At 37.5% G+C, this 20,281-nt stretch overlaps 1 protein-coding gene across 4 annotated transcripts in view; it reads right to left on the bottom strand.

The window, feature by feature from the left end:
- Positions 1-20,281, bottom strand: part of Pgm1 (phosphoglucose mutase 1) — a 148,061-nt gene that overhangs the window by 34,093 nt on the left and 93,687 nt on the right. For 3 of the 4 annotated variants that reach the window (XM_069836685.1, XM_069836682.1, XM_069836684.1), the window contains exon 11: positions 18,420-18,511. In XM_069836685.1, coding sequence (XP_069692786.1) covers positions 18,422-18,511 — 90 coding nt within the window. In that variant the 3' untranslated portion in view covers positions 18,420-18,421. Of the gene's footprint in view, positions 1-2,081; positions 7,978-18,419; positions 18,512-20,281 lie in introns of those variants that run through there. The other variant, XM_069836681.1, reaches the window with a different exon arrangement.

Raw genomic sequence — 20,281 nt, 5'->3', positions numbered from 1 at the left:
CTGGAAGTAATTTTTCTCAAATTAATAGGTAAGGCAACCAAATTGTAAAATTGGATTTTCGCGATTTGTGTCTCTGAGACTGAAAGATTGCGATTAGGCTGGGCAACCACGGACACACGTTTGTGTTTGCACTATATGTGAAAATACTAAATTAATGTTCATGAGTTTAAGACCGTAAACAGTTCTTATATCAGAAAGTGGAATAGAAAATATCAATGATTTAATGCTGAAAATGATCTGCAATAACCCATCACCAAATTGTTATCTCAGTAATTGCAAAAAAAATGTCCCAGTAGTGAAAATCTGTGAGAAATATTGATGTCACTGTTACAGAGAAATTTAGTTGAAGAACTTAAGTATAAGAAATGGACGGCAACAGACAGGGCCAATATGATTTTAGTGAAAAGTGACTCTGTAAATTTCATTAATAACTTCATTGGTTGGCTTAAAAAATTCAAGATACACAACTTCATTGCAAAGTCCCAAGCAAATTATTTAAAGCAGCTGAAAAATTAAATAAAGCCTGGCGAGTTCATTATCACTGGTGATTTTTCAGAGAATTACAGTTTCATTATTCAGGATGCTACACAAGGTTATCACTGGAGTACCTTTCAAGCATCAATACACCCATTCACAGTATATTACAGAAATTCAGTTGGTGGTGATTTAGAGAACCTTTGTTTTTAGTAATTTCGGAATACTTAGTTCACAATAGTGCAACAGTTAATGTTTTTCAAAGGAAAGTGATGAAACAAACACATACCAAAATATGTAAAATATATTATTTTAGTAACCGAGCAGCTAGCCAAAAAAAAAAAGTTAATCTACTCAATCATGAACACGATTTTCAAATACCTGCGAAGTAGCATTTCTTTGCAACTAGTCATGGTAAAGGACCCAGTGACGGTGTAGGGGGTAGAATGAAGTGACTCTCTGCAAGGAACTCTAATTTCAACTCCTAAACAACTGTATGAATGGTGAAAATGCAATGTACAGATAGTCATGGTTTCATTCACATTCATTGAAGAACATGAAGAAGTACTTACAAATCTAAATTCTCAAAGATTTGCCAGCCTCAAGACTGTTCACAGAACAAGAAGTGTTCACTGTGTGATTCCAGTTAATGGAAAGTTAACAATAAAATCCTATTCTGCTTCACAAGAAGTACCGAAACTAGTTGAAATCTCAGATGTGTGACGTGCACCAGTCGCCAATGCAGAGACACTTGTCACAGTGATGCAGCAGCATGGATCACCTTTTACATGGTGAGTTACTTTAATTTATAACTTCCTTATTTTTGAAAGTCCCATTATGAAAATTTGACAGCCTAAAGAAAAAGGTTTTTCTTATGTGAATTGAAGTATTCGATTTTATGTAATGGCGCTTCTTAAATATATTTTTAAATTTCTTTAAACACAATTTTCAGAACTGCACTGAATTATAGTATCTTAATAACCTCTTTTGTAAGCTATCTAACAATATCTTAAAAAAAAAAATAAATAAATAAATAATTAATAAAAAAAATGAATTTATTCTTATGGTCAGAAAACAAATTGAAAATAGGCCTATGTGCTCAAATAAAAGTATTTTAACTGTCCATTACATTTAAATGGTAGCTGTAGCAAACATAATTTTGTACACGATATATATATATATATATATATATATATATATATATGTATTTTCAGCATTAAATCATTGATATTTTCTATTCCAATTTCTGATTTGAGAACTGTTTACAGTCTTAAACCCATGAACATTAATTTAGTATTTGCGCACGCACGCACGCACGCACGCACGCACGCACGCACGCACACACACACACACACATATATATATATATAAAGAGTTGAATGTACAATTTTTGACAAATTTGGAGATATTAATGTTTTGCGTCATACTGTATTTTCATGGAATTATCCTGGGGTAAGTGTATACAGCTCCTTTTCTTGAATTAGTCAGTTTTCGTTTTATTTAAATATGTGTATTTGACCAGGAGTTATTAAATATTAACCCTCGCGAGGTAGAATTAATATTTTTTTGACAAATTAGGTAAGTCCTAAAGAGCTTATAATACAAAATCAATTCATGAAATAAATTTTAATCCAAGTAAGACTGTTGAGTGATACACAGTACAATGGAAAACAAATGAAGAGACATGTCTATACACACTAAAACACTTACATACATACATTTATATTGAGTCAAGCTTCTCCCATGAGTTTGGAAAGCTCAATTCTGCCACTGCACAAGCTCAGCATCCCACACCAATGGTTGGAGAAAGTGGCTAGTGTGAGAATAGTGACATTTTCTTCTACAGCTGCTTCAATGAGCCTTGTATCAATGTGGCATTTGTGTCCATCATATATCAATAAAACAGAATGGAACAACATACTGACGCAGTTTTCTTGCCATAGCTGCACTCCAGGTAATATATAAACTCTGTAGAAGAGGCAGGGACATATTTACACATGGGTCAGCCAGGGTTATGGCCCTGGGTGGCAAATTTATTTTATACTTAATCTGTTAGATGTTAAAAATTATGTGCCATATATTATGAAAAAGAATCGCTGGTCAAATACTTTCGTACATGTAGAGGTTTTATTTCAGAAAGATTGGTTGTAACTATATCACACTTCTTTGTTGCACACAATATTAATAATATTCCAATTATTAAGCTGTGTATTCCCTCTGTAAAAGTAACTGTTTAATTTGTTTGCTATGTTCTGTACTGTAACAACTATATATTTATGTGATCTTTGTATAAACAGTTCACTTCAACCTCGTTGGACAGGGTTTTCTCTCTTTCATATTTCCTGCGCTGCTAAGTTGAAAAAGACTAGTTTTCCTACCCAAATTTTTAGTTAATCAATTACACAGTCAAGAATCATTTTGCATTCCATTGTGTTAACAGTGTATTTTAGTTGGTAAAAATCCATGTTCTTATAATACCTCTGTGTACCTTCTCAATTTACATTATTGACTTAACAGTCATCTGTAGCATTCTGCATTGTCACATCTTGTTTTCTCTCTAATAAAATGAAAAATGCAAATGGTAGTATATCAGATACGGTACTTATATACGGAATGTTGAGTGAATCAGACAATCATAATCTGCAACTATTAGACTAGGCTAGGCACCTCACCTAACCTTACTACACCTCGCCAAAAAATGGTAAAATTGTAATAATGTAAACTTTTTGACTTGTTCCACAACTTAAAGCTTCATTGCTAACGTAAGATCTATGAAATACAATAAATGAAATAGGGGGGGGGGGAATGAAATGTGGTCAAGAAGGTGCAGAGTTCCATCTTTCATGACCTCGGCATCACAGTCCATCTACACCCAGTAGGGCCCACTCAATTTAACAGGAGGCTCAATGGACTCCATGGCGATTCTGGAAGTTTCGGCAGTGAGAAAATTTCGTCAACAAAAAATAAATGGTAAGTTAAGATGCACAAACTTCCAATTGTGACTAAAAATGAATAAAGGTCAAAACTTAAATTTTAACAAGATAAAAAAAAATTTAAAATCGTATTTCCAAGTTAGTGAAGGTGTTACAATGAAGTGAATATCTCCTCACTCTTAGATGATGCTCAGTATTCACATGGTGTAATAACTTATCACTACTCATGCTGTAAAAGAACTTCAGACCAATGAAGAGACAGGACAGTGATCGTTGGAGGTACTTCTTTAAATCATTATTTGTATGACTAGTAAATGGGAAATCTATTTCGAGGTGATATCTTTTAGACTCTACCAGTAGTGAGTGGTTCTCTTTTCTGTGTCCCTTGTCGCTTACTCTTGGTTTCACAAGTAAAGAACCTTCGTTGCAGGGTTGGGTTCAGGAAGCCATAAATCTGACTGATACGCTCCCCCAATTAGTGAAACTGTGGACAAAGATACCTCCAGGAGACTGCCGAGAATGCTGTGTTGTGAATTTTCCATTTTTGAAAGAATCCAACCAGTTGCAAAAGAAAATACATTTAAAGAGTCCAGCCAAGAGCAAACATGGTAACAGCTTCCCCTAACTGGCCTGTCAATCACTGTCATCTGTGCAGAAGTGGTGTGAGACCAGGGTTCTTTACTTGTGGAGACGAGAGTATATGGAGGTGTATGTTTCTTTGCAATTTTTGGTATTTCAATTGAAAACATGGAAGTGAACCTATTACAGAGCATGAGAATTTTTAAAATCGTATATCATGTATTATTTCAATGAAAAAGAGGGCTCAGGTATTGGAAAGGATTGATCGAAATCTTATTGCACATTACGATCAAGAAGTAACTACAGTACAGTACTTGAAAATGTACTAAAAGGAATGGTACTAGTCTGAAAGTGGTCTTTCCTTTTGAGATATTGATGATGTTTCTGGAGGTAATTGCAGAGTGTGACCTGCTTTTATAAGAAAGGCCACACTTCACTATCACTAAATTAATGAGGAAGTCAGTTTTGAAAAACACAGTAAAAGAAGCACAGGATACTAACCATTAACTCTTCACCTAGATCATACTCAGGCACGTTCTGCAAGATGATCAGTCTATAGAAAGGGTTCTTGGATTTATTCCCATAGCTAGAGGGAGGTGGGATATGATGATAAAGACTGGATTAATCTTGCACAGGATAGGGACTGATGGCGGGCTTATGAGAGGGCAGCAATGAACCTGCGGGTTCCTTAAAAGCCATTTATAAGTAAGTTAGCCAAAGAAGTTCTAGGCGATCTTGAAACTCTCAGATTGCAGAGGACAAAATATGATAATGCTGCGAACACGGCCTTCAGCAACAAATTAAAAATATTTGTCTCCCTTATTCTGCACATTCATTGAATCTGGTGGTACAGCAGGCAGCAGAACCTTTTAAGGTCATGTAACTTTTTTATTTAACTTCAGATATTATACAACCTCTGACACAGAAATTGGTCGCTGTTTGGAGATGAAGAGAAGCTTGGAAATCCTCATGTATGCTGTGTTCACATGGAACTCAAGTGTGAGAGGATAGGAAAAAAGGAGACTTTTATCAAAAATAAAACTCTTGAAAGAGGACATGAGCTACAAGAAGCTGGACCACCTATTGGGTGAGTTGGATAAATGTAGAGAAGCGACAGTTTTCTTTTAACAGACTTAACTTGCATCAGGAAGTGCTATTCTGCAATCTTGTTAAAACAGTGACCATATCATCATAATTCATGATTTGCAGCCATTTATATTCAGTATACAAAAGAATCAAGTTTTGTAATTCAATCGCTTATTTCAGAAACCAGTCAAATGCCAAAACAAGAAAAAATGAGTTAATGGCGGAATAATGTTCTATAAGGGTATACGTACATTTTAGTGCTGAAAACAGTCAAATGCCACCGTCCTGTAATGGCCAGGCATTACGTTGAATTTCGTGTTTAGGTCAGAAACCAGTCAAACGACAGTGCTTGGCTGGTTTCTGCAGTAAACTGCAGATACATTTTGTGTTCATAGTTTTGTGACCAACTGAGTGAAAAAGTGTTTTGTGGTTAGCGTAGTGTTTTTTTAGTAATTGCAATAGACCTATATCGTAGTGAAATATCTCAAAGTTCGGAAGACGAACCTGTACCTAAAAGGAAACAAGGAGTGGTAAACGAAAATGCTTATAAACGTAATACTATTCGCAATGCAAGGATAAAAGGTGAAGGCTATGTTTCTTATTCTGGCAGGGAAGTACCTCAGAAAAGCAGGTCCAACATTCTCACTTGCAAGTGCAATGCGAAATGTGATTTAAACATTAATGAGGAAGTGATAATTAAAACATGAAGGTATTTTCATTCTCTTGAAAATAGAAACTCTTAAAATACCTATATTCAGACTTTGGTTGAGGTTACTGAAGTTAAGCGTATACGTAAAAGCAAGGTCCAGAGCAAGAGTTAGGCAACGAAAATGTTAATGAAGGCACTTTTAAAAGATCTCATTCTTACAATTATAATTTAAGGACTGGTGGTGTACTGAAACATGTTTGCAAGAATGTGTTTATGAAAATCCATGGTATTTCACATAACAGATTAGGGAGAATTTGTCAGTTATTGCTTGAAAATACTACCCCTAAAGACATTACACATTTCCTTTAAAAAATCCTAAACAATTCGAGAATTATGCCATAAAAATATGTTTGTTGCAGAAACCATTCAAGCGAAAAACTTTTTTGTATTTTTTACTGCTAAGTTAAAACGCACAAAATAATTTTCCTTAAATAAAAGTACTGAAATATATACTACTTTCAGCAAAAAAATATTAAAACCACTACCAAACCATTTATTTTGATGCTAGATAGTTTTTTTATTTCCCCACAACTGGTTAAATTGGCGCTTGACTGGTTTCTGAAATAAGCGATTCAATTGTTCCTGGGATAGTGTCATTCAGTGCCATGAAGAACTACTGGTATCAGAATTACAGAGAAACTTAAGCAAATTTTGTCGACGTAAGGATATAAATTTTGCAATTCCTTTCCTAGATATATGGATATCTTGTGTATTTTTAGAGAAGTAGGCACAAAAGTCAATTTTCTCTTACACAATAATTTACCACATGCTGAATGTTCAAAATGCCCTTTATCCTTATTATTAAATTATTTTCAGACGACTAAAAATAAAAAGAGAAAAGTGATTATTGAACCATACTATAAATAGATGAGGCTCTGAGAAATAGTGACGAAGGATAAAGACACGAACTTATAATTGTTGGAATGAGTTCATCTTGAGACTGGAAAGAAATTGCGTCATTATTCAATACTAAAAAGTATTAACTACTTAAAAATTTGTATTTATTTAAATTATTACTATTATTATTAAAAGTGGTTATGGAGTTATATGTAATTCACCATTACTTAAATATTCTCCTTTCATGTCAGTGATGGATTTTCCCCACCCCCTCTCCACAATTACAGAAAATTGATTAAACAAACAATTTCAATAATTTTTCTTTCCGAGTTAATGTAACAGCTCACAAATGTCACAGCTCCATGAACACATATTTCTCTAATGGTATTATGTTAGAAAACTACAAAGAAATAATTGCACTCTAAGTACAGCAACGAAGTGCGCTTCAACTCCAGTGTTTGAAGGTTCTCAAGGAACATTATTCGCAACAGTTCAGGTAAACACAATTTGTCTGAGCATTTTGTCTATCTGTGCGCTACTGATGATGGATTATCCAACCCTTGTTTGAAAAGTCTTATGTTGCAAAGAAATTTATTTTGACTACAATGTATACAAATTATTCCCATATTACTAATTTTATGTTTGCTCTTACCACAAACAATTTGTCCCAATTTTCAAGTTTTTATAGTCTGGACATGTATGGCATTCAAATGACTGATGACAAGTCAACAGATAAACAATGAAGTGCCATATGACAATTGTGAATATTTGTGTATGTCTGATGTATATCACCAATAAATATGTCACCACTTAACACTCAAAGTTTCACGTTGACTATTTCAATCTTGCTGCTTGCCAAATTATACGTGTAAGTAACATGATACTTCAAACAAGACTGGCAATGTTTCTTAAGGGTGACATCTTCATTTAACAATACCTTTAAACACACTACTCTATGTTAGGTTATGTTCATGAAACAAGATGTGTAACATTTTCTGTTAGTAAAATTTATCAAATATTTAAGAACTTAAGGATGATTCAGTATTATCGTGTTGGCTTCACTATTATACCAACACAAAGGATGCAACAACGTTGCTATGAAAATATCTGAAATTAAATATTCAGATAAATCTTAATTACTAATACAATTATACAAATTAATGCGTGTTTCAGCCATTTCATCTCATGAAGATGTATATCTATCATTCAATTAATATATAAGAAGAACTAAAAATCTGGACATCCATGCTTACAAGTATTCATACCATATACAATATTATTTATAACAAGATGGGTTTGATCAAATTCTTTTGCAATTTAACATAACTTCACTAAGAGTTCCAACACTGCTTCATGCAGCTGCAAAACAAAAAAACAAAAAATACATATTAATGTAATACCCTGGATATTTATTTTCCTTATACAGGGTGTCTGATGTAATCCGTTCAGTTTTGCTTAGACAGTCCAATCCAGAATGTGGAATGTATTTAATAGTTTCGCTGGGTGTACATTAACGTCCATGTTAATGTCTTTGTATGATAATGATGTGCAGTTCATCTGTTAATTATTTATTTTCTTTCAGCTTTGCAATGTTTCTTACAGTCGCGTTTATCATTGGATAGTGTTTTATTGAATCACTTGCTCTTCTTATAGTCCCAATATTATTTCTTAATGTTAAAGTTATCTCTTGTCTCACAGATTAATTTGTTTTATTTCACTCGGAATAACTAACGGACCTAACAAAAAAAAAAAGTATCTTTAAAGAACAGACAGCATAGAGTTTTAACACAATTTACTAATTCATTTGAAGATATTTTGAGTATGTCACTTCTAACGACACTACCATCAGAACGTCATAACCTGGGTAAAACAATAAAAACGTGGATTCAGAATGGTCTATGACATACATCGATGATAACTCACATAGAATTAGACCATATTGACATATTCTGCTTGCTGGAACATATTATATTCATTCTTCCCTCGCTATATTTCACTTTTGCTGTCACGAGTTTCAGAGATTCGAAACGTGAATGATTACCAAAGGCAGGATTCGAGCTTTTACAGGCACTTCCGTGGAACATTTTGGTTCATAAGATGCTTCATAGATAACATTTTTCCATTTTAAAGTAGTTTTATCTAGAACATTCTAGAATATAGACTCACCTAGAACCGGAGTTCGAAATTAAAGAGTATGAAAAGAAGAACCGGAGATCGAACCCTTACAGGGAGTTGAAATATACATAGAACTCATTATTCTAGCTGAGAGCCATGAACTGTCTTGAGAGATCTGCGTATCAGAAATGAATGTTTCTTTCCTCAAACACAACATATGAATCAATACATTAATCAGTCCATCCATCTATGTTTATTTATTATTTTTAACTGTTTGCAATCATTATTAAAACTAAAATATAAGCACTGCGAATTAGTGAATTAAAACCACGAAAAGTGTCCACCCCTAGTCATGTTGTGCATGATGCCTAAAACAATTTATGAACGGCTTGAGTCAGACACCCTGGGCATTTTCTACTATCTAACATACGAGATGAGACAGTAGTTAAGAGGAATATAAGAGAAATATCCCGAGACAAAAAAAAATAAGCCGTTACTATTTTACAAACAAATGTTATATTTTTATTATTGAAGAAAATTAACAGAATAAAAAAATTAATTGAATATTCGTGTCAACGACAGAAATACATAGAGTAAAGTAATTATTTCGTAAATGAATTGCAACACTGAAACTACAAAGGAGAGTGGGTTAAAAATTAGACATTGTATCTATTCATATAACACAGTTACATTCAGGTTCTAATATTTCAACTCGGGGTTACCAGACTTCATATTTTGAAATTTCCAAGAAAGCAAAGGGAAAATAAAAGCATGGGATAGGAGTCAATAGACAAGAATTATTGGTGTGGTTTTGGCCTAAGAAGGCTGTTGTGAAGAAGAAGAAGAAGAAGAAGAAGAAGAAGAAGAAGAAGAAGAAGAAGAAGAAGAAGAAGAAGAAGAAGAAGAAGAAGAAGTCCATTTTTTGAAGGTCTGTCCTGCAATGTTCGAACATGAGACAGGCAACCAAGACATTAAAAAATTCGTCTTATTTCATATGAAAAACTAATAGCAAGATCTGTACCAAAATCCTTAACCAGTTAAAACAAAAAAGGGATGGCTGTGAAGGGCAGCGAATATATTTATATCAAGGTAGAACAAACATGACAGGCCTCCTCCTGCAGAGCAAACATCAGTGAATAACGGACTTTGCCATACTTGACAAACTTGAACTGAACATAGCATCTGTAATGCATGACACTAAAATATATATAGTTAAATGCTTTATGTTTTACGAAGAGTTTAATCACCTGATTTTATGTAACAGGTTATACAAGATTAACATCTGCAGAGCCCAACTGAAGTTATGTTGCTTTTACCCAACATCCTACCTCATTCTCCAGCTCCTACTGAAAATTCTTTCCTTCCATGTAATATTAGATCGTTCCCTTCCTTTCCTACCACGTGGAAACCATTGCAGTATTTTCTTTGGCAATTTATGCTCTGCCATTCTTTTCACGTGTCCACACCATTTTAGCTGCTTGTTTGTTATGAAGTCTATTACTGATTTAATTTTGAACCTTCATCTCGTTACTTATTCTGTATATTCTAGAAATTCTTGTGGAACGCTGAAAGTAACTAAGACTGCACCCCAAACTTGTACAAAACTTCAGTACGGGTCCTATTTGCAATGATTACAGATCTACATCTATTTTTCCATTTAATTAAGTTATCTACTGTGAACCCTGCATGCCTGTTTACTTGCATAGGTGTCCTATGACGTCACAATGCTCTGACATCATGGACTTTTGACTTCAAAGTTTTTGTAGTACGTGTAGTTTCATTCACCGCCTTTCAAGAGACAAATGACTCGAATTTGTATCAGTCATTCATCATAGTTTGACAGTTAACAGCACCTTCAAGATGCCATTTAGATTTTCAATTGCAGAATACGCAGATATGATTTAGGTTTATGGTTTCTTGGATGATAATATAGTAGAGCCGTAGGCGGACAGAGAGCAGTTTCCTTGTTGGGGGGGGGGGGGGAGGCAAAGCAAAACCATAGACTCCCCATATAATGGGGTTATGGGGAACATCATTTACCTCCTCCCCCCATTATTGCTTGAAAGTGGTACAGTACAGTATACCAGAGGGCATGTTTCTTACAGTGTTACATCCATATCTGCGATGTTTCGAACCAAATTGTGTGGGGCTTGAACTGTAGTAGGTTATTTTACAATGCTTTGTCAACAGCTTAGGTTATTTAGCATCTGAATGAGATGAAGGTGATACTGCCAGTGAAATGAGTCCGAGGTCCAACACCGAAAGTTACCCAGCATTGGCACTTTTAAGGATTTTCATCACGGAACTTTGGTTTATATTAGATTCTAACGCCAAATTTGTAGTAGATACTTCTGGATTTTCTTACACACGGAGGAGAACATCAAATGAAGTATTATCATCAGTTGCACTTTTCGGGTGACCTGATCTTGATTAGTCCTTTATGCTTCCAGTTTCAGTGAATTTCCTTACGAACCTTGTCACTGTTGTATGTGGAATTGGATTGCGATCTGGATGCATACCATTAAATATATTTGCTGCCTCTAGATGAGATTGTTGTCTGTCTCCATAGCCAATAATCATTAAAATTTGAGTTCTTGAATTCTTTCCCTTTCACTCAATATCAGACAGAATTATTTAACACACTAGAATGTCAGATTCAATTCCTTAAATAAGATGTCTATATCAATAAACATATTTCCAAGGATATAAACAATGGACAATCAAATTACAGCAAACAAAAGAAGCGTTTTACCAGTATTCCATGGATATAAACAAAGGACAGTCAAATCACAGTGAAAACAAAAGCAGCATTTTACTTGTACAGTATTATTCGTTAGACCTACACTTTTCTGTTTTCTTGATTTAGCAACATTTAATTTGAACAGAAGTTATCAAGTGTGGGTACTTTTTGAAAAGCTCTTAATGAGCATTATTCAAAAATAAAATAAGTTGGAGTTACTTCTGGTTAAACTGGAAGTAGAAAAACTCGGTAATACCATTATTGACTTCTTAGTATATGGTTATCCCTACACACCAAGTTTCATGTCACTGAACCATATGCTTCAAAAGTTATTTAGATGGTGCGGAACTTCTAACTAACCCTGTACATGAAAAGGGTTATTTCGGTCACGAAATTGTCGCTGTCATATCGACATTAACATTTCTTCTTCTGACGAGGAAGATAATGATGAAGAAATGTTCATCTTGCTATTAATACAATATTTAATAGTAATTTGTAATATTTACACTTCCGCCATATTGTATAACTTATTCAGTGGATAAATAGTTATCCCTTCATTTTTCAGGGATAAGCTATCCAAAGGTTTATACATTGGATAAACGCTATCTCACATTTTGGCAACACTTATCCATTGGATAAAGCTATGTAATAGAAATCATACATTCTAGAAACCAGCCCTTAGTAGATTATATTTTTAAACAGTGTCATATGATCCCTTCACATATGTCCAGGACACTAAATTTGTTATTAGAGGCTCCTTTGACTCCTTGGGTGATATTAACTTCACTGCAGTATAAGCAATCAAATAGGGAGATTTTCTAGGTTGTTATATGAAACGAAAATACTCATATTTACTTATTTAGAGTGTAATTCTTGGTGAATGAGTTTCTAAAAAATCACATTAGTGTTATTTCAGTCAATTTTAAGTCCAAGTACAACTTTCCTCTGATTTGGTTATCCACCTGTCACAGAGTAGCAATCCCACTCCTATCATTGTCGTTTTGTCATATTTTTCCAGAGAATAACTTCGGTTGCAATAGGAAAATGTTTTCTCAATTGGAAATTGTCGAAAGGCTCAATACATAAGACAGTAAGGTGAATTTCCCTTTTCCCCAATTTTTATATAATTCTCACATCCTATTTTAACCAATAAAAATCTACACTCTTATCTTTTCTTCACTAGCCAATGAAAACAGGTAAGCCCTAGCCTTCTCCTTACCTTCACCTCAAGAGGTTCAATGATGGTGCCATGTATCATATGCGAAAAAATCAATGAATTAAAAGCATTATACAGTAAAACTTCTTTTAAATGTTTCTCACTTATATTTTCTTTTTCTGAAGTCGTGGCAAAATTGCTATACTTTGCATGTTAATTTATTTCACTTATACATTTTTCGTTTATGTTTTTTTTTTTTTTTTTTTTTTTTTTTACACATACGAACATATTTTAAACCTCAGGAGATATGAAGCAACATTTATATATTCAAAATAAATTTTTATCGAAATTAGTTTTCCTGTGAAAATATAATAAAGCATAAATATAGCACGTGTTCATTGTTAAGATGTGGCCCATTTCGAAATTCGTGGAAACTCAAAGCTGCTCATGCTTGCCTCCAACAATCTTGTGTCCTATAATAACGCTGTTATGGAACAATGAAACATAATGTAATACATCATGCAGTACGAGGCGCGTCCATAAAGTAACTTTCCCACTCGTCCCACAGATAGCAAACCATATGCTGCGCGAAGCAACTGCGTATACGTGATAGAGTAATGTCCTGGCATGGCGCATGCGCTAACAGAACTTCCCGAGTGCTCTCAGTAGCTACGTTGCATTGGTTGAAGATGGACGTTCCTATTCCAGCTCCCGCCACATGAAGTGCGGTCAGTGATAAAGTTTTTGAATGCACAGGGCATAGCACAGATTGAAATTGATCGTCAGCTGTGCCAGGTCTATGGGCAAGCAGATGGTGCGTTGCTGCTGTAGACAATTTTCAGCAGGACACCAAAATGTGCATGACGAGGAGCGCAGTGGGAGGCCAACCATCATCACAGACGACCTTGTGGAGCAACACACCATCTGCTTGCTCATGACGTTAGGCTCAGCTGACAGCTGACGATCAATTTCAATTGGCGCTATGCCCTGTGCATTCAAAAACTTTATCACTGTCCGCACTTCACGTGGCGGGAGCTGGAAAAGGAACGTCCACTTTCAACCAATGCAACAAAGCTACTGAGAGCACTCGGGAAATTCCGCTAGTGCATGCACTATGCCAGGACATTACTCTACCACGTACACACAGTCGCTTCGCACAACATGCACTATGCCAGGACATTACTCTATCACGTACACACAGTCGCTTCGCGCAACATGCACTATGCCAGGACATTACTCTACCACGTACACACAGTCGCTTCGCGCAACATGAACTATGCCAGGACATTACTCTACCACGTACACACAGTCGCTTCGCGCAACATGCACTATGCCAGGACATTACTCTACCACGTACACACAGTCGCTTCGCGCAACATGCACTATGCCAGAACATTACTCTACCACGTACACACAGTCGCTTCGCGCAACATGCACTATGCCAGAACATTACTCTACCACGTACACACAGTCGCTTCGCGCAACATGAACTATGCCAGAACATTACTCTACCACGTACACACAGTCGCTTCGCGCAACATGCACTATGCCAGGACATTACTCTACCACGTACACACAGTCGCTTCGCGCAACATGCACTATGCCAGGACATTACTCTACCACGTCACACAGTCGCTTCGCGCAACATGCACTATGCCAGGACATTACTCTACCACGTCACACAGTCGCTTCGCGCAACATGCACTATGCCAGGACATTACTCTACCACGTCACACAGTCGCTTCGCGCAACATGCACTATGCCAGGACATTACTCTACCACGTCACACAGTCGCTTCGCGCAACATGCACTATGCCAGGACATTACTCTACCACGTCACACAGTCGCTTCGCGCAACATGAACTATGCCAGGACATTACTCTACCACGTACACACAGTCGCTTCGCGCAACATGCACTATGCCAGGACATTACTCTACCACGTCACACAGTCGCTTCGCGCAACATGCACTATGCCAGGACATTACTCTACCACGTCACACAGTCGCTTCGCGCAACATGAACTATGCCAGGACATTACTCTACCACGTCACACAGTCGCTTCGCGCAACATGAACTATGCCAGGACATTACTCTACCACGTACACACAGTCACTTCGCGCAACATGCACTATGCCAGGACATTACTCTACCACGTACACACAGTCGCTTCGCGCAACATGCACTATGCCAGAACATTACTCTACCACGTACACACAGTCGCTTCGCGCAACATGCACTATGCCAGAACATTACTCTACCACGTACACACAGTCGCTTCGCGCAACATGCACTATGCCAGGACATTACTCTACCATGTCACACAGTCGCTTCGCGCAACATGCACTATGCCAGGACATTACTCTACCACGTCACACAGTCGCTTCGCGCAACATGCACTATGCCAGGACATTACTCTACCACGTCACACAGTCGCTTCGCGCAACATGCACTATGCCAGGACATTACTCTACCACGTCACACAGTCGCTTCGCGCAACATGCACTATGCCAGGACATTACTCTACCACGTCACACAGTCGCTTCGCGCAACATGCACTATGCCAGGACATTACTCTACCACGTCACACAGTCGCTTCGCGCAACATGAACTATGCCAGGACATTACTCTACCACGTACACACAGTCGCTTCGCGCAACATGCACTATGCCAGGACATTACTCTACCACGTCACACAGTTGCTTCGCGCAACATGAACTATGCCAGGACATTACTCTACCACATCACACAGTCGCTTCGCGCAACATGCACTATGCCAGGACATTACTCTACCATGTCATACAGTCGCTTCGCGCAACATGCACTATGCCAGGACATTACTCTACCACGTACACACAGTCGCTTCGCGCAACATGAACTATGCCAGGACATTACTCTACCACGTACACACAGTCGCTTCGCGCAACATGCACTATGCCAGGACATTACTCTACCATGTCACACAGTCGCTTTGCGCAACATGCACTATGCCAGGACATTACTCTACCACGTACACACAGTCGCTTCGCGCAACATGCACTATGCCAGGACATTACTCTACCACGTCACACAGTCGCTTCGCGCAACATGAACTATGCCAGGACATTACTCTACCACGTACACACAGTCGCTTCGCGCAACATGCACTATGCCAGGACATTACTCTACCACGTCACACAGTCGCTTCGCGCAACATGAACTATGCCAGGACATTACTCTACCACGTACACACAGTCGCTTCGCGCAACATGCACTATGCCAGGACATTACTCTACCACGTACACACAGTCGCTTCGCGCAACATGCACTATGCCAGGACATTACTCTACCACGTCACACAGTCGCTTCGCGCAACATGCACTATGCCAGGACATTACTCTACCATGTCATACAGTCGCTTCGCGCAACATGCACTATGCCAGGACATTACTCTACCACGTCACACAGTCGCTTCGCGCAACATGCACTATGCCAGGACATTACTCTACCACGTCACACAGTCGCTTCGCGCAACATGAACTATGCCAGGACATTACTCTACCACGTACACACAGTCGCTTCGCGCAACATGCACTATGCCAGGACATTACTCTACCACGTACACACAGTCGCTTCGCGCAACATGCACTATGCCAGGACATTACTCTACCACGTCACACAGTCGCTTCGCGCAACATGCACTATGCCAGGACATTACTCTACCATGTCATACAGTCGCTTCGCGCAACATGCACTATGCCAGGACATTACTCTACCACGTACACACAGTCGCTTCGCGCAACATGAACTATGCCAGGACATTACTCTACCACGTACACACAGTCGCTTCGCGCAACATGCACTATGCCAGGACATTACTCTACCATGTCACACAGTCGCTTTGCGCAACATGCACTATGCCAGGACATTACTCTACCACGTACACACAGTCGCTTCGCGCAACATGCACTATGCCAGGACATTACTCTACCACGTACACACAGTCGCTTCGCGCAACATGAACTATGCCAGGACATTACTCTACCACGTACACACAGTCGCTTCGCGCAACATGCACTATGCCAGGACATTACTCTACCACGTCACACAGTCGCTTCGCGCAACATGAACTATGCCAGGACATTACTCTACCACGTACACACAGTCGCTTCGCGCAACATGCACTATGCCAGGACATTACTCTACCACGTACACACAGTCGCTTCGCGCAACATGCACTATGCCAGGACATTACTCTACCACGTCACACAGTCGCTTCGCGCAACATGCACTATGCCAGGACATTACTCTACCATGTCATACAGTCGCTTCGCGCAACATGCACTATGCCAGGACATTACTCTACCACGTCACACAGTCGCTTCGCGCAACATGCACTATGCCAGGACATTACTCTACCACGTCACACAGTCGCTTCGCGCAACATGAACTATGCCAGGACATTACTCTACCACGTACACACAGTCGCTTCGCGCAACATGCACTATGCCAGGACATTACTCTACCACGTACACACAGTCGCTTCGCGCAACATGCACTATGCCAGGACATTACTCTACCACGTCACACAGTCGCTTCGCGCAACATGCACTATGCCAGGACATTACTCTACCATGTCATACAGTCGCTTCGCGCAACATGCACTATGCCAGGACATTACTCTACCACGTACACACAGTCGCTTCGCGCAACATGAACTATGCCAGGACATTACTCTACCACGTACACACAGTCGCTTCGCGCAACATGCACTATGCCAGGACATTACTCTACCATGTCACACAGTCGCTTTGAGCAACATGCACTATGCCAGGACATTACTCTACCACGTACACACAGTCGCTTCGCGCAACATGCACTATGCCAGGACATTACTCTACCATGTCACACAGTCGCTTCGCGCAACATGCACTATGCCAGGACATTACTCTACCACGTACACACAGTTGCTTCGCGCAACATGAACTATGCCAGGACATTACTCTACCACGTACACACAGTCGCTTTGCGCAACATGAACTATGCCAGGACATTACTCTACCACGTACACACAGTCGCTTCGCGCAACATGAACTATGCCAGGACATTACTCTACCACGTACACACAGTCGCTTCGCGCAACATATGGTTTGCTAGCTGTGGGACGAGTGGGAAAGTTACTTTATGGACGCACCTCGTAATTGGACAAATTACTGAAGAGTTGCCACAACTTGAGGCCATGTTTATTCCTTAGGAGCAAACTGTCCAAATAATTTATTTATTTATTTTTTTTTGTAAAGTAATAACATGTTATTAAATGAAGATCACACCGGTAGAACAAAATAAGTCAATGTAAAATTTTTGGATTAGAATTTGAAATGTAATATATCAGCCAGCTTTGGTTCTAAGCAGCTGAAATTTTCTACAAACAATTCCACATTCTTCAAAGATGTGTGTTATAAACCGAGTACTGTATTATAGACTCAAAGATAGCTCAACTAAAAATTTTACTACTAGATTGACTTAACTTGTTCTTTCTGTAGTCCTCAAATGTTACTTCACACGTTATTAAATGCCATTTCAGTAATATATTTTTTTCTCATTTGCGTTTTCTTTCGTCAGACACCATAAAAACATATAAATGAAGTTTCACTGTAGAATTACCAAAATGAGGGTTAATAATGAAAAAGAATTCAAGAGTATGTTCATCATGTATCTCAAAATTATTTCTTCTTAAATTAAGATCTAATATTTACTATCATGCAATCTAACATTTATAATGTTTTTAAGATGCAGACACATCATACTTTACCATTATGTAATAACTGTAGGAGCACTGCGTCCTGTGTAGCTCTCCAGCTCTGAGATTTGTAGGGCTATCTGGACAAGTGGAGATAAAACCTCCTGTTAAAAAAATATATAAATATAAATAAATTTATTTCTATACACACATAAAATACATCATACCAACAGTAATTCTAAAAGATATTAAGAACTCCATGGTTGTATAATTCACTGTCATACAATGAGGCTTGACACATTTCTAGTAAATATATATTGGAGGTGTTGGAATGTTCTTATATATGTAATGCTCTGCAAATTTTGCTAAATGGGCTGGATCAGTACTGGGTAGATACTGCAAGTATACTGTAGGTGAGCTGCATTGGTACAGGAACTATTGAAAAGAAAAACTGAACAGTTCTTTATAGTGGTCATGATAAGGGCAATGCATAAGGGATTGGCTCTAAGGTAAACAAAAACTACAAACATCTTTTTATAGATTTTAAGACAGAATCACCTCGATTATCTGCTTAAGAATAAAACGATGCCCCTTTTATTACACCCCAAGAAGATGTTATGATAACTACCCTGGCCAAGCCAACCAGCCGATCAGCATAGAAGTAACATTGTGGTCAGCACGATGATTCATTTTAACAATATTTTTAAATACATTTTTTCGATTCACTTGGTATTCCTGTAACTTTCCAGGTATTGTTCAGATATTAGTGCTTCCGAAGACCAACTCTGAGGAAGAAATTAAAAAAACAAAATATATCTCCAGGCTCAGATAAATAAACTGTAGACTGAAGAGAGCGAGCTTATAAATTGTATTCGCAGCATTACTGAGCAAATTTGGATAACTGAATAAATGGAGCGAAAGTATTAACATGTTCAATACACAAAAAAGGGGATCTTATTATGATAAGGTCAAATTACAAAGTTACTAGTTTATTGAATTATTCTTATAAAATATTATCTGGACATTTTTTTTTTTAAAAGAATTTAACCATAGCCAGAAAAAATTATAGATAATTAACAATGTGATTTTCGTAAAGGTAAATCTGCAGAAGATCGAATTTTTACATTTTGATAAATCCCAGAAATGACCAAAACATTTGGAATCACTGTTAACCACCTGTTCAGAGATTCCTTGTTAGATTAACATATGATAAACAGGAAACATTTAAGATCCCAAATAAATTAGTTGATATGGAATACAACTTGTTCAGTTAAAATACTGATTTAACATATATAATAGCAATGGATTATACAGAATATAACTCTCTAGGTCAAAATATTAACTCATTTAACAATGCAGAATATTTTTTAGGTCAAAATACTAACAAATTCAACTGATATAATAATGAACTATGCAGAATATCTTTCTAAGTCAAAATGTTAACTCATGTAACTGACATAATGACAATGGACTGTGCAGAGTCAAAATACTAACTCATTTAACTGATGTAATAACAATGGACTGTGCAGAATATCTTTCTAGGTCAAAATACTAACTCATTTAAGTGACATAATAACAATGGACTGTGCAGAACACAACTTCTTAGGTTAACCCACCATTGGTCGCAATATGAGCACAATGCTAACATAGAAATTTGTTATTTTGTTATTTGAGACCTAATTAGTAAAAAATATTTACAAATCAGTCTAGCTGTCCAGCTTTAATTAAGATATGGAGGAATAAGTACTGTTGCGATACATGAATTGCTTTAGGGAATGTAACACCATTTCCTGCACAGTGTGCTAGACGTGAGGTCTATTATCTATGTGACCGGTCGTGTCTCTCCTCTAGGAGTTAAAATTTTGTAATACAGAAATATATTAGCAATGGATTATGAAACTAACATCACAAAGTGTCAAGTGATATTAGTGACC

This window comes from Periplaneta americana, chromosome 10 (genome assembly GCF_040183065.1).
Source record: "Periplaneta americana isolate PAMFEO1 chromosome 10, P.americana_PAMFEO1_priV1, whole genome shotgun sequence".
In the NCBI taxonomy this organism is placed as follows: domain Eukaryota; kingdom Metazoa; phylum Arthropoda; class Insecta; order Blattodea; family Blattidae; genus Periplaneta; species Periplaneta americana.
Note: the sequence above shows the minus strand (reverse complement) of the source record. Positions and strands in the feature narration are given on the sequence as shown.